The 14,028-nt window shown below is 38.1% G+C and overlaps 1 protein-coding gene across 2 annotated transcripts in view; it reads right to left on the minus strand.

Moving 5' to 3' along the window:
• Positions 1–2,595: 2,595 nt before the first annotated feature.
• Positions 2,596–14,028, minus strand: part of SKI (SKI proto-oncogene) — a 92,785-nt gene continuing 81,352 nt past the window's right edge. For both annotated transcript variants that reach the window (XM_073585398.1, XM_073585399.1), the window contains exons 6-7: positions 13,357–13,587; positions 2,596–10,485 (exon numbers count right to left, since the gene is read on the minus strand). In XM_073585398.1, the coding sequence (XP_073441499.1) occupies positions 10,297–10,485; positions 13,357–13,587 (420 nt within the window). In that variant the 3' untranslated portion in view covers positions 2,596–10,296. The remainder of the gene's footprint in view (positions 10,486–13,356; positions 13,588–14,028) is intronic.

Genomic DNA, 14,028 nt, shown 5'->3' on the forward strand with positions numbered 1-14,028 from the left:
CTGCGGTTCCCCATCGGAACAGGAAACCAACTGAGGGGGAGAGGTGGACCGCCCTCTTTTATCTCTGTAGGTTTCCTGTTCCTATGGGCGGATCCCTCTCTCCAAGTGGGTGCTGTCGTGGCGAAGAGTAAAATAAAGTATATTGAAATCCATTCTTTGGGTTCATGTGGGGGTCCTTATGCTGTATTTTTTATTTTTTCTAAAGGAGGAAGCATAAGCAAAAAGAAAAAAGATGCCACTTAAGGCTCTCATACAAGCCCATACGTTACGTCTACGTAACAAAGAATATTCCTTTAAAAAATAAGTTTCTCTCTTTTGGCTATGTTTCTAGCTAAAAGCTGCTTCAGACATCCATACAAATCGGTCCAAGCATGGACAGCAATGTATGCTCTCCTGACCCGAACGTAACAGCTTCATATATGTCTATGATCGTTCGGGTCAGGTGAGCCATGGCCAGTCTGTACTCGGAATGATTTGCTTGGACGTCTGAAGCATCCTTAAGGCTAACTTCCCTCCTCTGAGATTCAGGGTCCCTGTGGGTACTTGCCCTGAATTCAGCAATCTCATAGGCATATATGCAGCATTTGAGTGCTGCTCAGGAGACCAGCAGCCAGTCTTTAAATCTCAGAAACAAGACAAAAGATGTCCATACATTAGCTGCTGTCCGAAAGCTATGTTTCTCAACTCTCCTTTACACATGAATGCTCAGCTAAGATAAACTTTCAAGTATTTTTAATGGGGAAAGTGTGCATGCAGATAAAGCTTTAAAGTCAACATGTCATGAGGTTTATGCTTCCCAATCTGAGGACAGAGACACTGTTTCGGGTCATGTGTCAGTTACTGGGAACCTTGCTATAGTTTTTTATGCTAAAGCTCTGCTAGTCTTCTCAGTGACGAGTTTTTTCTAGCCCTGCCACTGACCACAATTGAGATCTTTCAACGTGGCAGAAAGCTGTCAATCAATAGCCTGGTTAACCATAGCTCAGTCATGAGTAATGAAGATCACATAGGAGTCATGATTGAGAAGACTAGCAAAGCTGCAGTAAATAAGTGTTTTATTAAAATAAAATAGGCTCCAATTGGTGCATGAATCACTGTACATTTCTTTAAGGTATACACATTTGTGCAACATGGGGTTACCTGTGGTTTACTGCCCAAAACATTTATCCAGAAGATAGAAGATAAGTGCATGATCAGGAGAATCAGGATCCTGTGTTCCCTACTTAACTGGAGCAAGTTTTGTGCATAGAGTTGCTGCAAATTGTTTCGCAATGACTGGTTCATCAGCCGCGTCAGTAATCTGTGGGCGCTAGATGGGAGACAGAGAACTGCCTCCTACATCCGAGGCTCTTCTTTTGACTAGCCAGTCATCATTTTGGAGTGACACACTTGATGTCACCTCTGGAAGGGCTGTGAATGCCAGCAGATAAGAGGCGGTTCTCACAGCTCGAGTCCTGCGACCACAGATTAACCTGGTCCTGAGAATCGAATTGCACCATCTAGCCGTCTATGCACATTACCTTTGGATAGGCGATTGTTTTGTTTTTTTTGTGGGCCTACTCTTTTCACTCCATTGCCATGTGAAGGAAAGCAGGGAAATTGGAGGTGATAAAAACTCCTGTAAATCAGCTTTTAAAATCAGGATCTACTTTAAGCTACTTTTAGATGGGGCAGCATAAAGCTTTGGACAGATTCGAGTTAATGGTCACTTTTGACCTCCTAAAACTGGACTGCAACATACAATTGTTTTCTTTGCTTCATTTAATAAACTGATCTATACCCAAACACACAATGCATGTTGCAAGTGCTGCATCAATAAAAGTCAAGACTTCTCAAACCTTAGGTGAAAATTGATAGTAACATACAGATGTGCAGTACAGCCGGTAAACCATTAAGACGGGGCCTCACACATTGGCGTTACGCTACGTATCAATCACTTGAAGACTATAACTTCATTTTTAAGCAGCGCAATGAATGCAAACTAATATATGTAATGTTCGAGAAATGTCACCGGTCGGTTTGAAAAGAAATTCTACTGCTTAAAGGAATTCTTTATTCTTGTGTTTTGTCTACCCCCCCACCTTGCATTCATCATGAAATGTTGAACATAAGGCAATGTGCCACGTGGGGTTGCTCAACTGCCAGTGTCTACGAGTCCGTAGAAGTTGTGAGGCCTCAAGAGTATCTTATGTGTACACACCAGGCTTATCCCGCTTTGTGTTCAATGCATCGATAAAGACGACGAATGCGGGGGGCACACTGAATGATGAGGTAAGATCCATGGAGATTAACCTCTATCATTTAATAGGTCAAGAAGGAATTCACGTTTCCCAGCTGTGTAACAGAGTGAGTGATTTTTTTTTTTTTGCCACACTTCTTTATTTCCATAAACGCCTGGTCTTCGTTACCCGTTCTTCAGCTGTTGTATAACCGCAACTGATCAAGGACAACAGGGTGACTAAAGAGTATGGGTTTCAGCAAGCCAAAGTCCGACAAGACTTAGAAAACAAAAGCCTAACAAGAAAAGCTTAACAAAGAATGACCTTGCCTTTTCAACCACTCTTCCCCCTTAAATTAATACAAAACACGGGCAACTTTTTTTCTGGACAAACATTTTATTTTAGGTAATGCGTCTATACACTGTACATTCAGTCACTGTGGTATATAAGCATAGCTATTTTCATACATAATCTCATAAAGTCCTTTATTTTACAATATTAACTGTGTGAGGGCAAAAGAATCTGGGAAGGGAAAAAAAACAAACAAATGACGGTACACAGCGAAATAGATAAATATGCTAAGCTTTTTTCTTACTTTTTTTTTAATCAGGCATTTATAAACAAGAAAGCATACATTACATAAAAATAGTTCTAGAATAGTACGTTTAATATTGTCATTAGCAGCAGCATAGGATAAAAAAAAAGAAAAAATGAATAAAATACGTTGAAATGATATTGGCTATAACAACATATGCAGATGTTTGGTGATTTTTTTCATCATCAAATGAAAAAATGTAATTCATGTGATATTTTTATTTTTTGGATACAAAAAAAACTCCCTCTAAAATCAGAGAAGATGAGAAAAAAAACTATACTGTTTGTTTTATAATAAAAAAAATACTTTACAATGAAAATATGGACAAGGTGTGATGGGGAGGGAAAAAAAAGTTAAAATTACATTTAAAAATTGCAAAAAAAAAAAAAAAAAAAAAAAAGCAATTCTAACAGATTCTTCATAGTTAAAAACACAACCAATTCAACCAGACAAATTAGCAGGAAATAAAGAGCAATTGAAGAAAAAGGGGGGGGGGGGAAAGTAACATGGGGGGGGGGGGGGACCAAAAAACAAAACACCATATACATGTATAATACAAGTGTAAATATAAAATGACAAAACAAAAATATTTACAAATTGAGTTTCTTTGTACAATTGGCTAGTTTGACGTTTAAAAGTAGAATATTATGCTTAAGAGTAATCTGCAGAATAGATATTAATGTTATTGCTGTTGGTTTAGGTTTCCCTTTATATATAGATTTTTTTTTTTTAATATTTTTTGCGGAACAGAAACATTGTTATTAAATTGAATGCACATTTATCAAAGTAATGCTTTAGAAGCAGAAGGGAGAGTCACAGCTTTTGCATGAACGGGCAAAGCAGTCACATCCAGAAAAAAAAACAAAAAAAAAAACACTAACGCAGCAAACTGTACATACAAATTACATATAAAGATCCCCTGTGCTGATAAAAACATCATCCCTCGAGTCTGGGATTCATAGCTAAACTGAAATGGTAGCACGCTTAGGAGTGAAGTTTTGTTTAAAAAAAAAAAAAAAGAAAAAAAAAAAAAATACAAGTCGCTGATTTTTTTTTTTTTTTTACAGTATGAACCTACAGGGTCAGATTAGGAGTTTCTATTTCAGGTCAAAATGATCCTCTAAACTCTTTTAAACAGTTGAAAAGCTATAAGAAAGTGTAACATTGTAAACAACATATGCTCCGAGGACCTAATAACTTACAATGTTGGTAGCAGCAAACGTTAGTAAGGCAAACAAGAGGATATGGTACTTTTCTTTTTATTATTACTACAAATTTACTCTTTAAAAATGGCTTTACCTATTATATGTAGATCAGATCATGTAAAAGTCATTTGCAAAGTCCTTTCAAAAATTGCAGATGTAGAACAGTGTCCCTCCCCCCCCCCCCAAAAAAAAAAAAAAAAAAAAAAAAAAAAACAACACTAAATATAGAGACTGCACTATACTGATGGAAAAAAAAAAGTAACCTTGGTTCACGGTGACCTGGGGGACCAAACACTCAAGCACTGATTTCACAGGCTATACCGTATACAAGAGCTAGACTATAGAAGGGAGGCAAAAATTGAAGACAACAATACACAGCATTGATCTATTGAGGAAAAAAAAAATGGCAGACGACTAGGATGCCCGGCAGTACGACTAATCGCTAAGAACATGCAGGTTATTTCCAAATGTATAGACTTGAGTTATTCAAGTGGTTTACATGCCACATTTGATGCAGCAGGTTATGGCTTTTAATTGATTTTTTTCTAAAAATGAGTTCCACACTCATAGCTAACAAACAAATTGAAATATTCCAAGAATACCTCATCCGACAGACAAGGCATGGTCTATATATCTCTTTTGGGGAGGGAAAGAGCCCTGATAATCATGGGGAAACCTTCTAGATTTTAAAGGCACAAGCATCCATTAGGAAGGAAGGCACAATAAAGAGTGACCTGTGTATATGGACAAATGGGGTCTAAAATTCAGAAACATAGCAAAAAAAGAAAAAAAAAAAATTTGATATCCCAAATTGCCACCTATGAATATAGTTTTGGTAGAAAGCCATATTTACTTCTATAAATTTTTGACTGCTACGGCAACACCAATTCTACTACTCTAAACTTGGCTTTTATCTAGGCTACGCATTTATTAAAACAAAATGCGGATGTGTATTTTTTTCCTGCTTTAAGTTTTCTGTGGGTAAAAGCATTCCACCACCAATGTATCTAACATTAAGTTTGCCCTAAATGTACCGATAATTTTTGTCACTCGTATTTCCTGAACATGTTTTGATCCTTTTTAAAAACAGAGATGGATTACAAAACTTCCCCCTTCTATCAAACCAAAAATCAGTGCTATAGACTAGTTCAGATGACAAAGCAAAAATGTTATAACCATCTTTAAAAAAAAAAAAAGTAGTTAATTGGATTTATAATGTTTTGCAGCATTGTTCTTGGCGTTTTAAATGACTATAGAAAATTATTGAAAGGTCTGCCTGCAAAACTTTTTTTGAGTTTTTGCCCCTTTTTTTTTATTTTTTTTTTTTTATACATAGCATACTTTAAGTATGGCTTTTTTCCTGCAATTGTTTTACCATAGTTTTTTTTTTAATAGGCCTTGAAAAACACCATTAAAAACGCACGTTCCAAATGTTACAAAACAAAAAGCCGCCAACAAAGTATTCGAACTTCTGCTTATTTTTTATGTTAACTTAAAAATGCTAAAAGTGAAGGAGCCCTAATGATCATTTTGCGTTATCCAAGTGTCAGAGGTGTTGTGGGTTTTGGTTAAAAAAAAAAAAAAAAAAAAATAATATATATATATATATATATATATATATATATATAGAAAAAAGTTGAGAAAATATACATGACACCAGCTCCGATTTTTTTTGCATTGTACTATGTAACAACTTTTAAAAACAAAGAAAAAAAAAAAAAAAACATGAAACAGCTGCAGAACTTAATATATGCAAATGTGATGCAGGACCCTCCAGTACCAGCAGCATTAGGAAAGCTGCTCAGAGGACTGTACAATGAGCCTTATTGTAAGGAGGTTACTTACTGGGGAAACATGACCTGTAGCGCAGTCTTTAAGTAAATACATTCTATATGAGTTGAGGAACCCACTAGCAGCAAAAGAGTGGCTCCTCAAGAGACATATTGAAAATAGATTGGGAAATTATTAAAAAAATGACACTTGAGATACCGCTTCATTGCATTGTGTGTGCAGAAAAAAAAAAGGTCACCAGTTCAATAATGTTATAAAGCAGTGACATCAGAGGAGTACAACGTGCATAACCATATTAGTGTACTTTAAGTTTACAAAGGTCCAATTGCTCCGAACATGTACACCTCAAAATAGGATTAGAACACTGAGTATCAGGAGACATTGTGCTGCTTTCACCAAGGCAAGTAGAGTAGCCATGTTTGGTACCCCTTCAGAAATACTTGCATTAAAATGATTGCCTCAAATCGAAACAAGACCCTGTGTTTGTCTCATCACCTATGCTATTTCCCATTTTAAAGGGAATCTGTCAGCAGGTTTTTGCTACCTCATTTGAGAGCAGTGTATTGTAGGTAAAGTGAAATTGAATCCAACGATGTATCACTTAGTTTGCTGCGTTCTGCAGTTCTGACACAATCAGGGCTTTTAGATTTAGAATGAAGCAGAGCTGAGCAAGCTAACCCCGCCCACACCAGGCTTTGTGTACAAAGACAGTAAGGTGCCCATCACAGGAGGGGGTGTTGCCACACTAGTGTAGTTGGGCAATGTTATTCTCTCAGCAATAAATCCTTCACAGTTCGAAAACTACAGCTCACACTTTGACAAGTGACACATCTCTGAATTCACTGCTATCTCCTGCTGTCTTCAGATTACATAACTAAAACTTCCTGTTTGGGTCCCTTTAAGTGTTAATCGATTCCAAGTTTTTCCTGAATAAACCTTCCGACAAGACTGCAACGCTAAAAGTGGCATCATAAGGGAGATGTTCTGACTTTGGAGTTGCACTGCACCCTTGAGGTGGGTCACTTGTGTATAAACAAGGAGCAAAAATGCACTCCTTGATTTACAAACAAACAAAAGAAAACTATAGATATATAATAAAAGTATTTTGTTGGATTAAGACCAGACCTTTGCAGTCCCATAAGCAATGCATCAATTACCAGTTATTTTTATTATTAGTTCTATGTATTTATTTTATTATTTTTTTTTAATATTCTGACATCTTTTCATTATAGAATATTTTTACACATCTTTTAAAAGAGCAGTTAGTAAACTTTACAATAGAGTATAAATATTTCCTGTACATACGTAGCATGAAAGCCCATTTAAAACGGTATTTAGACATAACTGATAAGAATGAAGACCGAGCACATAAAATGAAGATACAAATGGGAAAAAAAAAAAAAAAAAAAAAGAACACTCAAGTAACAAAAAGGAAAAGAAATTAAGAACTGTTTCTGCATCCGGACTTAGAATGATCCAGGAGGGAACCCTTTTGATGGCTCCATTGGAGCTGAAGAATCATCAGTTGCTCTAAACGACCCATCCCTTCGTGAGAAGGCGATGAGTTCTAAGTAAACAGGACTTTGCAGTTCCGACACAGCGGAAGGAGTCATGGGATGCCACCACCGATTGGAAGTAAAATGGCCAAGCATGTCAATCATCATTGGCCTACAAACCCTTCCATGATCGAATGAAGCTGTAGTCCAGAGTCTACTATGACACAGCCTGGCCATCTTCTCTAGGTTATAAGTTTGCATACATGGATGTAACATTGGGTCCATCTGACTGCATTTCTTTCCAACACACCTATGAGTAAGACCAGTTCACTCCTAATACCATCACTTGCCAGTCACCACCAAAATTAAAATACAAGGATGTCTACCCCCTTCCACAATACAACCTTTTAACACCCCCACAAATACATCACGCAACCAGCAAAAATATTTGGTCAAAGTCAGTACCTAAACTGTTCAACGGACTTCAGCATTTAGATCATCCAATACTTCCTAGCACAATAGCTGTAATTTGAGGATAGGTTTATTTGAAACTAAACATTTTTGGAGGGAGGATTCCAACATTGGATCTAACGTAGTCCCCCATTTCGTGGCCCCATAAGATTTCTACATTCTTTTTTGGTTGATTTGTCTGTGCCCTAGATGTTAAAATTTGTACTGCATTCATGGTGCTTTATATGCATAACAGTGTTTCTCAACTCCAGTCCTAAAGAGCCACCAACAGGTCAAGTTTTCAAGATATCCTGAGTATTGCACAGGTGATAATTTCATCACATGCTGAAACATTAATTCCAGCACCTATGGAATGCTAAGGAAATCCTGAAAACATGACCTGTTCGTGGGAGTTGAGGAACACTGCATCAATGCCTTAAATAACGCAGCCCAAAAACATGCATCCTTAAAAGGGAATCTGTCACCAAGTTTTTGCTACCCCATCTGATGTAGGAACAGTGACACTGATCCCAGCGATTATCACTTGCTTTACTGGGTGCTGCAGTTTTGATTATAAAACATTTTTTATCTCCTGTAGATCTAGCAATTCTCAAATGCTGAGCTTCGCATAACCCCGCCCACAGCACTGATTGGCAGCTTTCAGTGTACACAGCTGCCAATCAGTGTTGGGGGTGTGGCTTGACTACCTGGCAGCAGGCCAAGTAGTCTTCTAATGATACTGGTCTGCTTAGTGTAATTTTTATAAAAGTACTGTTTTATCAGAAGATAAAGTATTATATCGCTGGGAATAGGGTATCTGCCGCTGCATTATGCTGCTCAGATTAGGTCGTAAAAACAAGGTGACAAATTCAATTTAAAGGGGTTGTCATTTTCCCCTCCAGTAATAGTGCTGCTTCTGTACATGACCCTGTTCACTTTACAATATGAGTCACAGCCCATGAACGGATGTGGCACTATTTCTGGTAAAAAAAAGGTAGACCAGCGTATCTAATCTTAAGACAACATGACACCGCCTACTGCCTACAGATCATTGTGCTTTGTTGGTCACATGTATTACTCCATAGAATGAATGAATTACTATCTGCAAGCAAAAATTGGAAAAAAAAAAACAAAACTATCCCCAAATTGGAGCTATCCGTTTAGGATATTTATCATTTCAAGCAGCAAGATAAGTGTTTGCATTTCTCTGTTAAAGCATTCAGCATTGCACCGTGTGAACACAGTCGTAAAAGATGAAATACTGAACTAATGCAAAGAATAAAAATGTAACAAAAGCAAAACTTTTTAGATTCTTCTTTTAACAGGTTTGACTATATATAGACTTCCAAATACTTGCTGTTTTTTTCACAAATATTTTACAGTCTGTTTATATGCTTTGTTCAAATCTGATCCCTCCCTTTACCAAACTATTTGTAAAGAAAACCTTAGGGACATCCTATACCCAAAGACCTCTTTCCAATATGGCGGGATTTAAAAAACACTGGTCAGTACTGCTAAACAGTTCCATTTCCTTTTTATTGGCGGTTTGGATTTTTTTTTTCCTGTCTTTCACCCTCTCCCTCAGGTAAAAAGTTGTCTCTGCGAAACAAAAATAAAATGTAAAAAATAAAAGTAAAAACAAAATATATATTGAGATTGTAAGATACAAAAACAAACAAAAAAAAGGTGGAGCATTTTGATAATTCCCAGGCAACAAAATCTGATGGAGAAGCCACTAATGTAGTAGAGTCTCTAATTAACAGGGTTCAAAATTGATGGCTTGCTACCAATACATTGCACAGTCGACATGAAGATGGTGTTGAAAGAAAGGGTGGATTCTGGAGTAGCAAGGAAGGGTTGATGTTTTTATAATAAACCCCCCAACCCCCAAGAAAAAAAAAGCCTGTAACAAGTCAGTTATAATTGTGCATCAAAGTTTCAGTTCTGTTATACAAAAAAAAAAAAAAAATTCCCCGTTTTAATATGGAGTCTTTACAATGTCCTCATCATTTTTAATATATTTTTATATTAAATAGCTTATAAGAAAATGTAAATCTCAAAGTGATCCAGGCAAGCGTAAGAATCAAATTTTTTTTTTACATTTTTTCTTTTTTTTATTTTAAAGGACCGATCATGCTTGCTTTCTTTAAATCTTTGTCTTGAATGCTGCGTTATCTTGTAGTTGACACGTAGAAAAAAAAAAAAATGCAATTTTTATTGAGCCGAAACAGCTCCTTTTTATAAACACTCTGTCTGAGGCACAGTAAGATGTTGTGCTGTGTGGGTTCAAACGAGGCATAGTTCAGTGCTTCTGTTGTAAGGGATCTCTCATTTTCCACTCTTGTAAAATGTTCAGATTTATTAGTGCATGCTCAATGCACACACTCCATACACTCACACGTGCACCTATTCATGCATACATCGGACAACTGCCTCCTTCCTGTGCATATACGTAGAATTTTGTTTATGAATAGTTTTTTTTTTTCTTTCTTTCTTTTTTGCTTCAAAAAAAGGAATTTTGGGTGTGTTTTGTTTTTGCATTAGTTCTCAATGTCTTTTCGTGTGTGTTCACTGCTGGAAAGATTGGTGGGCTTGGCCCAAAGCTGTTCCTGTAGATCTTTGACAACTTTTTCCAAGTGTTCTCTGGCTTCTTGTTCCTGTACAAGATCTGTCCGAAGTTTCTCTCTGTCGCTGTCTGCGTGCTGGAGTTTTGCTTGCAGTTCCTCTATCTGTAAAAAGTGATGTATAAATAAAAATTAGAACCAAGTCAAGAATTCTTTAAAATATATCTCTTCTGTAAATATAAATATATTAAATTTAATAATTATATTACATAATATATACATTATATTATACACATGTTAATATTTTCCTAAATTCTAAGAAAAAATTATTAAATTGTCTTATTTTTAAATATGCACATGTATATCTCTGCACGTGTATATTATACATAGTATGTATATACACATATACACATCTATATAGTTAAAAAATAAGAATTTAATATTTTCCTAAATTAACTATGAAAAAATATATAATTAACAATGTAAATATATTTTTCAATAAAAACAGCTCTGTACTTAATGGCAACTAATTCACAGATGACCTTTATTGCAAAGGAAGTGAAGTCAAGGATGTCATGGTGTAACAAATACAGCGTGTTTATCTTTGACCTCTTTCTGTATCTGCTATAGAAGGATGCTGGTTAAGTGACCCTGTTCTGACCTTGACAGAGGAAGCTGCATGCCCGACTGCTGGCTGTGAAGAAACACGCCGCCGCTAATTATTTCACAAAGCAAGACAGCACTAGAATAGATCTTTTTTTTCTGTTCTGCGCCCTTTTTTTACCGCCTCCTATATTGTAGGTTGCAGAACTTGCCTCTTAACTACGGGAGCCTTAAAAGCAACGGGGTGAATATAGTATTGCAGGTTCTGTGGTTGATCTGATAAAGGGTTTATTCAGGACATTCTTTTTTTTAACTACGCACTTATCAGCAAGTAGTTTTTAACTACCTGTTTGTTGTGCCCTGCAATGATCTCTAACAGCTCATAGCAGTCATGGACCACTACTGCCAGAGTTTCTTTTGCTTCCCGTGACAATCTCTCCCAGCTCATAATGGTCATGGACCGATCCTACCGTTGATTCTTTTGCTTCCCGTGACAATCTCTCCCAGCTCATAGCGGTCATTGACCACTCCTGCCGTTGATTCTTTTGCTTCGTGTGACAATCTCTCCCAGCTCATAGCGGTCATTGACTGCTCCTGCCGTTGATTCTTTTGCTTCCTGTGACAATCTCTCCCAGCTCATAGCGGTCATTGACTGCTCCTGCCGTTGATTCTTTTGCTTCGTGTGACAATCTCTCCCAGCTCATAGCGGTCATTGACTGCTCCTGCCGTTGATTCTTTTGCTTCCTGTGACAATCTCTCCCAGCTCATAGCGGTCATTGACCACTCCTGCCGTTGATTCTTTTGCTTCGTGTGACAATCTCTCCCAGCTCATAGCGGTCATTGACTGCTCCTGCCGTTGATTCTTTTGCTTCGTGTGACAATCTCTCCCAGCTCATAGCGGTCATTGACTGCTCCTGCCGTTGATTCTTTTGCTTCCTGTGACAATCTCTCCCAGCTCATAGCGGTCATTGACCACTCCTGCCGTTGATTCTTTTGCATCGTGTGACAATCTCTCCCAGCTCATAGCGGTCATTGACTGCTCCTGCCGTTGATTCTTTTGCTTCGTGTGACAATCTCTCCCAGCTCATAGCGGTCATTGACTGCTCCTGCCGTTGATTCTTTTGCTTCCTGTGACAATCTCTCCCAGCTCATAGTGGTCATTGACTGCTCCTGCCGTTGATTCTTTTGCTTCCTGTGACAATCTCTCCCAGCTCATAGTGGTCATTGACTGCTCCTGCCGTTGATTCTTTTGCTTCCTGTGACAATCTCTCCCAGCTCATAGTGGTCATTGACTGCTCCTGCCGTTGATTCTTTTGCTTCCTGTGACAATCTCTCCCAGCTCATAGTGGTCATTGACTGCTCCTGCCGTTGATTCTTTTGCTTCCTGTGACAATCTCTCCCAGCTCATAGTGGTCATTGACTGCTCCTGCCGTTGATTCTTTTGCTTCCTGTGACAATCTCTCCCAGCTCATAGCAGTCACGGAAAGTTCTTGCCTTTGGTTCTTTGTCTTCCTGTGACAATCTTTCCCAGCTTGTAGCAATTCTTTTGCTTACTGCAATTATCTCTACTGGCTTAGGGGGGTTACGGACCAATCCTGACGCACTTTTCCTGCTTACTGTGACATAACGTCAATGATGCCGTTCCTTCTCCTGCTTTGCCGATATCATTTTCATTGACAGCCGACACCCAGCTTCATTAAGCCTAGTCATTTGTCAATCAACATGACATCGGCAGTGACGCCCCCTTCAACAGACTAGAGGGAAGAGAAAGAGCTGCTCAGTCGACATGACATCATAAGGAGCAGGAGAATCGTCGTGACTGTTCTTACTCGAGAGATCGTGGCAGGGCGGAACAGGCAAGTTGCAACTACATACCGATAAGTGCTTACCCCATAAGGAAAAAAGGAAAAGTCACGGACATCCCCTTTAAACTGGAATAATCTATGCAGTCTTCATCCACACAGAATAAAAGGGTAATGCATTCAACTAATTCACTTTTTTACATTCAGGGGAAAAGCGGAGTTCCCCAGAATACCTTTGCAGCAAGTTTTCCTATAGGCACACCCGCTGCAGCTTGGCACTATGCACGGTGGAAGTAAGCTGTAGGTAACACCCATTGCAGAGTTCTCACTTTGGTAATGTTTAGTCTGGAGGCCTCTTATCAGAGTAAAGCTGGGGAGGAAGTTCACATCATTTCCTGGTTTGGCATGTCTCACATCAGTAGAATCAGTCTACTCCCCTTCCCGTTATTGACAGAGTAGTTTCAAGGAAGCATAAAATTATTTTCTCTTTCTGTCGGCATGCTCACATACAAGCTTATATTCACTATTGGAATGAAACAGCAAAGCCGCCACTGAAAAAGAACCACCGTTTAACCCTTAAGCTTTTCATGCCATACTTCAAAAATGTAAAAAAAATAAAATAAAAACTTACCTGAGCAGAGTACTTTGCCCGTATCCGGCCGGCCTCACAGCCCTTGTCGCAAACTCTAACTTGCCTAGCTTGTTCTAATTCTCGCTTCAGACGTAACCGCGATTCGTTAGCCTCCTTCATTTTCTTCTCATTTTCTGCTCGGAGACGTTCAATTTCTTTTCTTAAGTTGCGCTTTGCCTCTGTTGCTTCTCTTAACTTCTCTTTCTTGGCCACACGGAGAAATTCTAGCTCCTAATGAGAACCACAAAAAATATATATAAAAATACGTTAACTTTTAGCAACTTTTCAACATGATTTAAGTAAACTATAAAAAAGGTAAAGCAGAGCAAAATCGGCCTGCTCTTCGTGCCATTCCTTTCCAACCTGCAACATTTTATAGTCGCATTTCATTAATCTGATAAAAATATCTGTATAAGAAAAGTTAAGGTAAAAAAATAAAAGAGAACCCATCACTAGGTTATGCCACCATAAATAGAGACAGAGACCCTGATAGCAGCGATGTGTCACTTACTGGGCTGCTTAGTGTAGTTTTGATAAAATTCCTGTTTTATCAGCTGGAGATGATCACTAGGACTAGTAATCCTGCTGCCATGTAGTCCTCCATATTCATGAGTTTTGCATAAGTCTGCCCCACCACGGATTGGAAGCTTTCCATGTATACTGTGCATAGGC

Source organism: Dendrobates tinctorius, unplaced genomic scaffold (assembly GCF_039654945.1).
Source record: "Dendrobates tinctorius isolate UK_male_01 unplaced genomic scaffold, ASM3965494v1 ptg000086l, whole genome shotgun sequence".
NCBI classification, from domain to species: domain Eukaryota; kingdom Metazoa; phylum Chordata; class Amphibia; order Anura; family Dendrobatidae; genus Dendrobates; species Dendrobates tinctorius.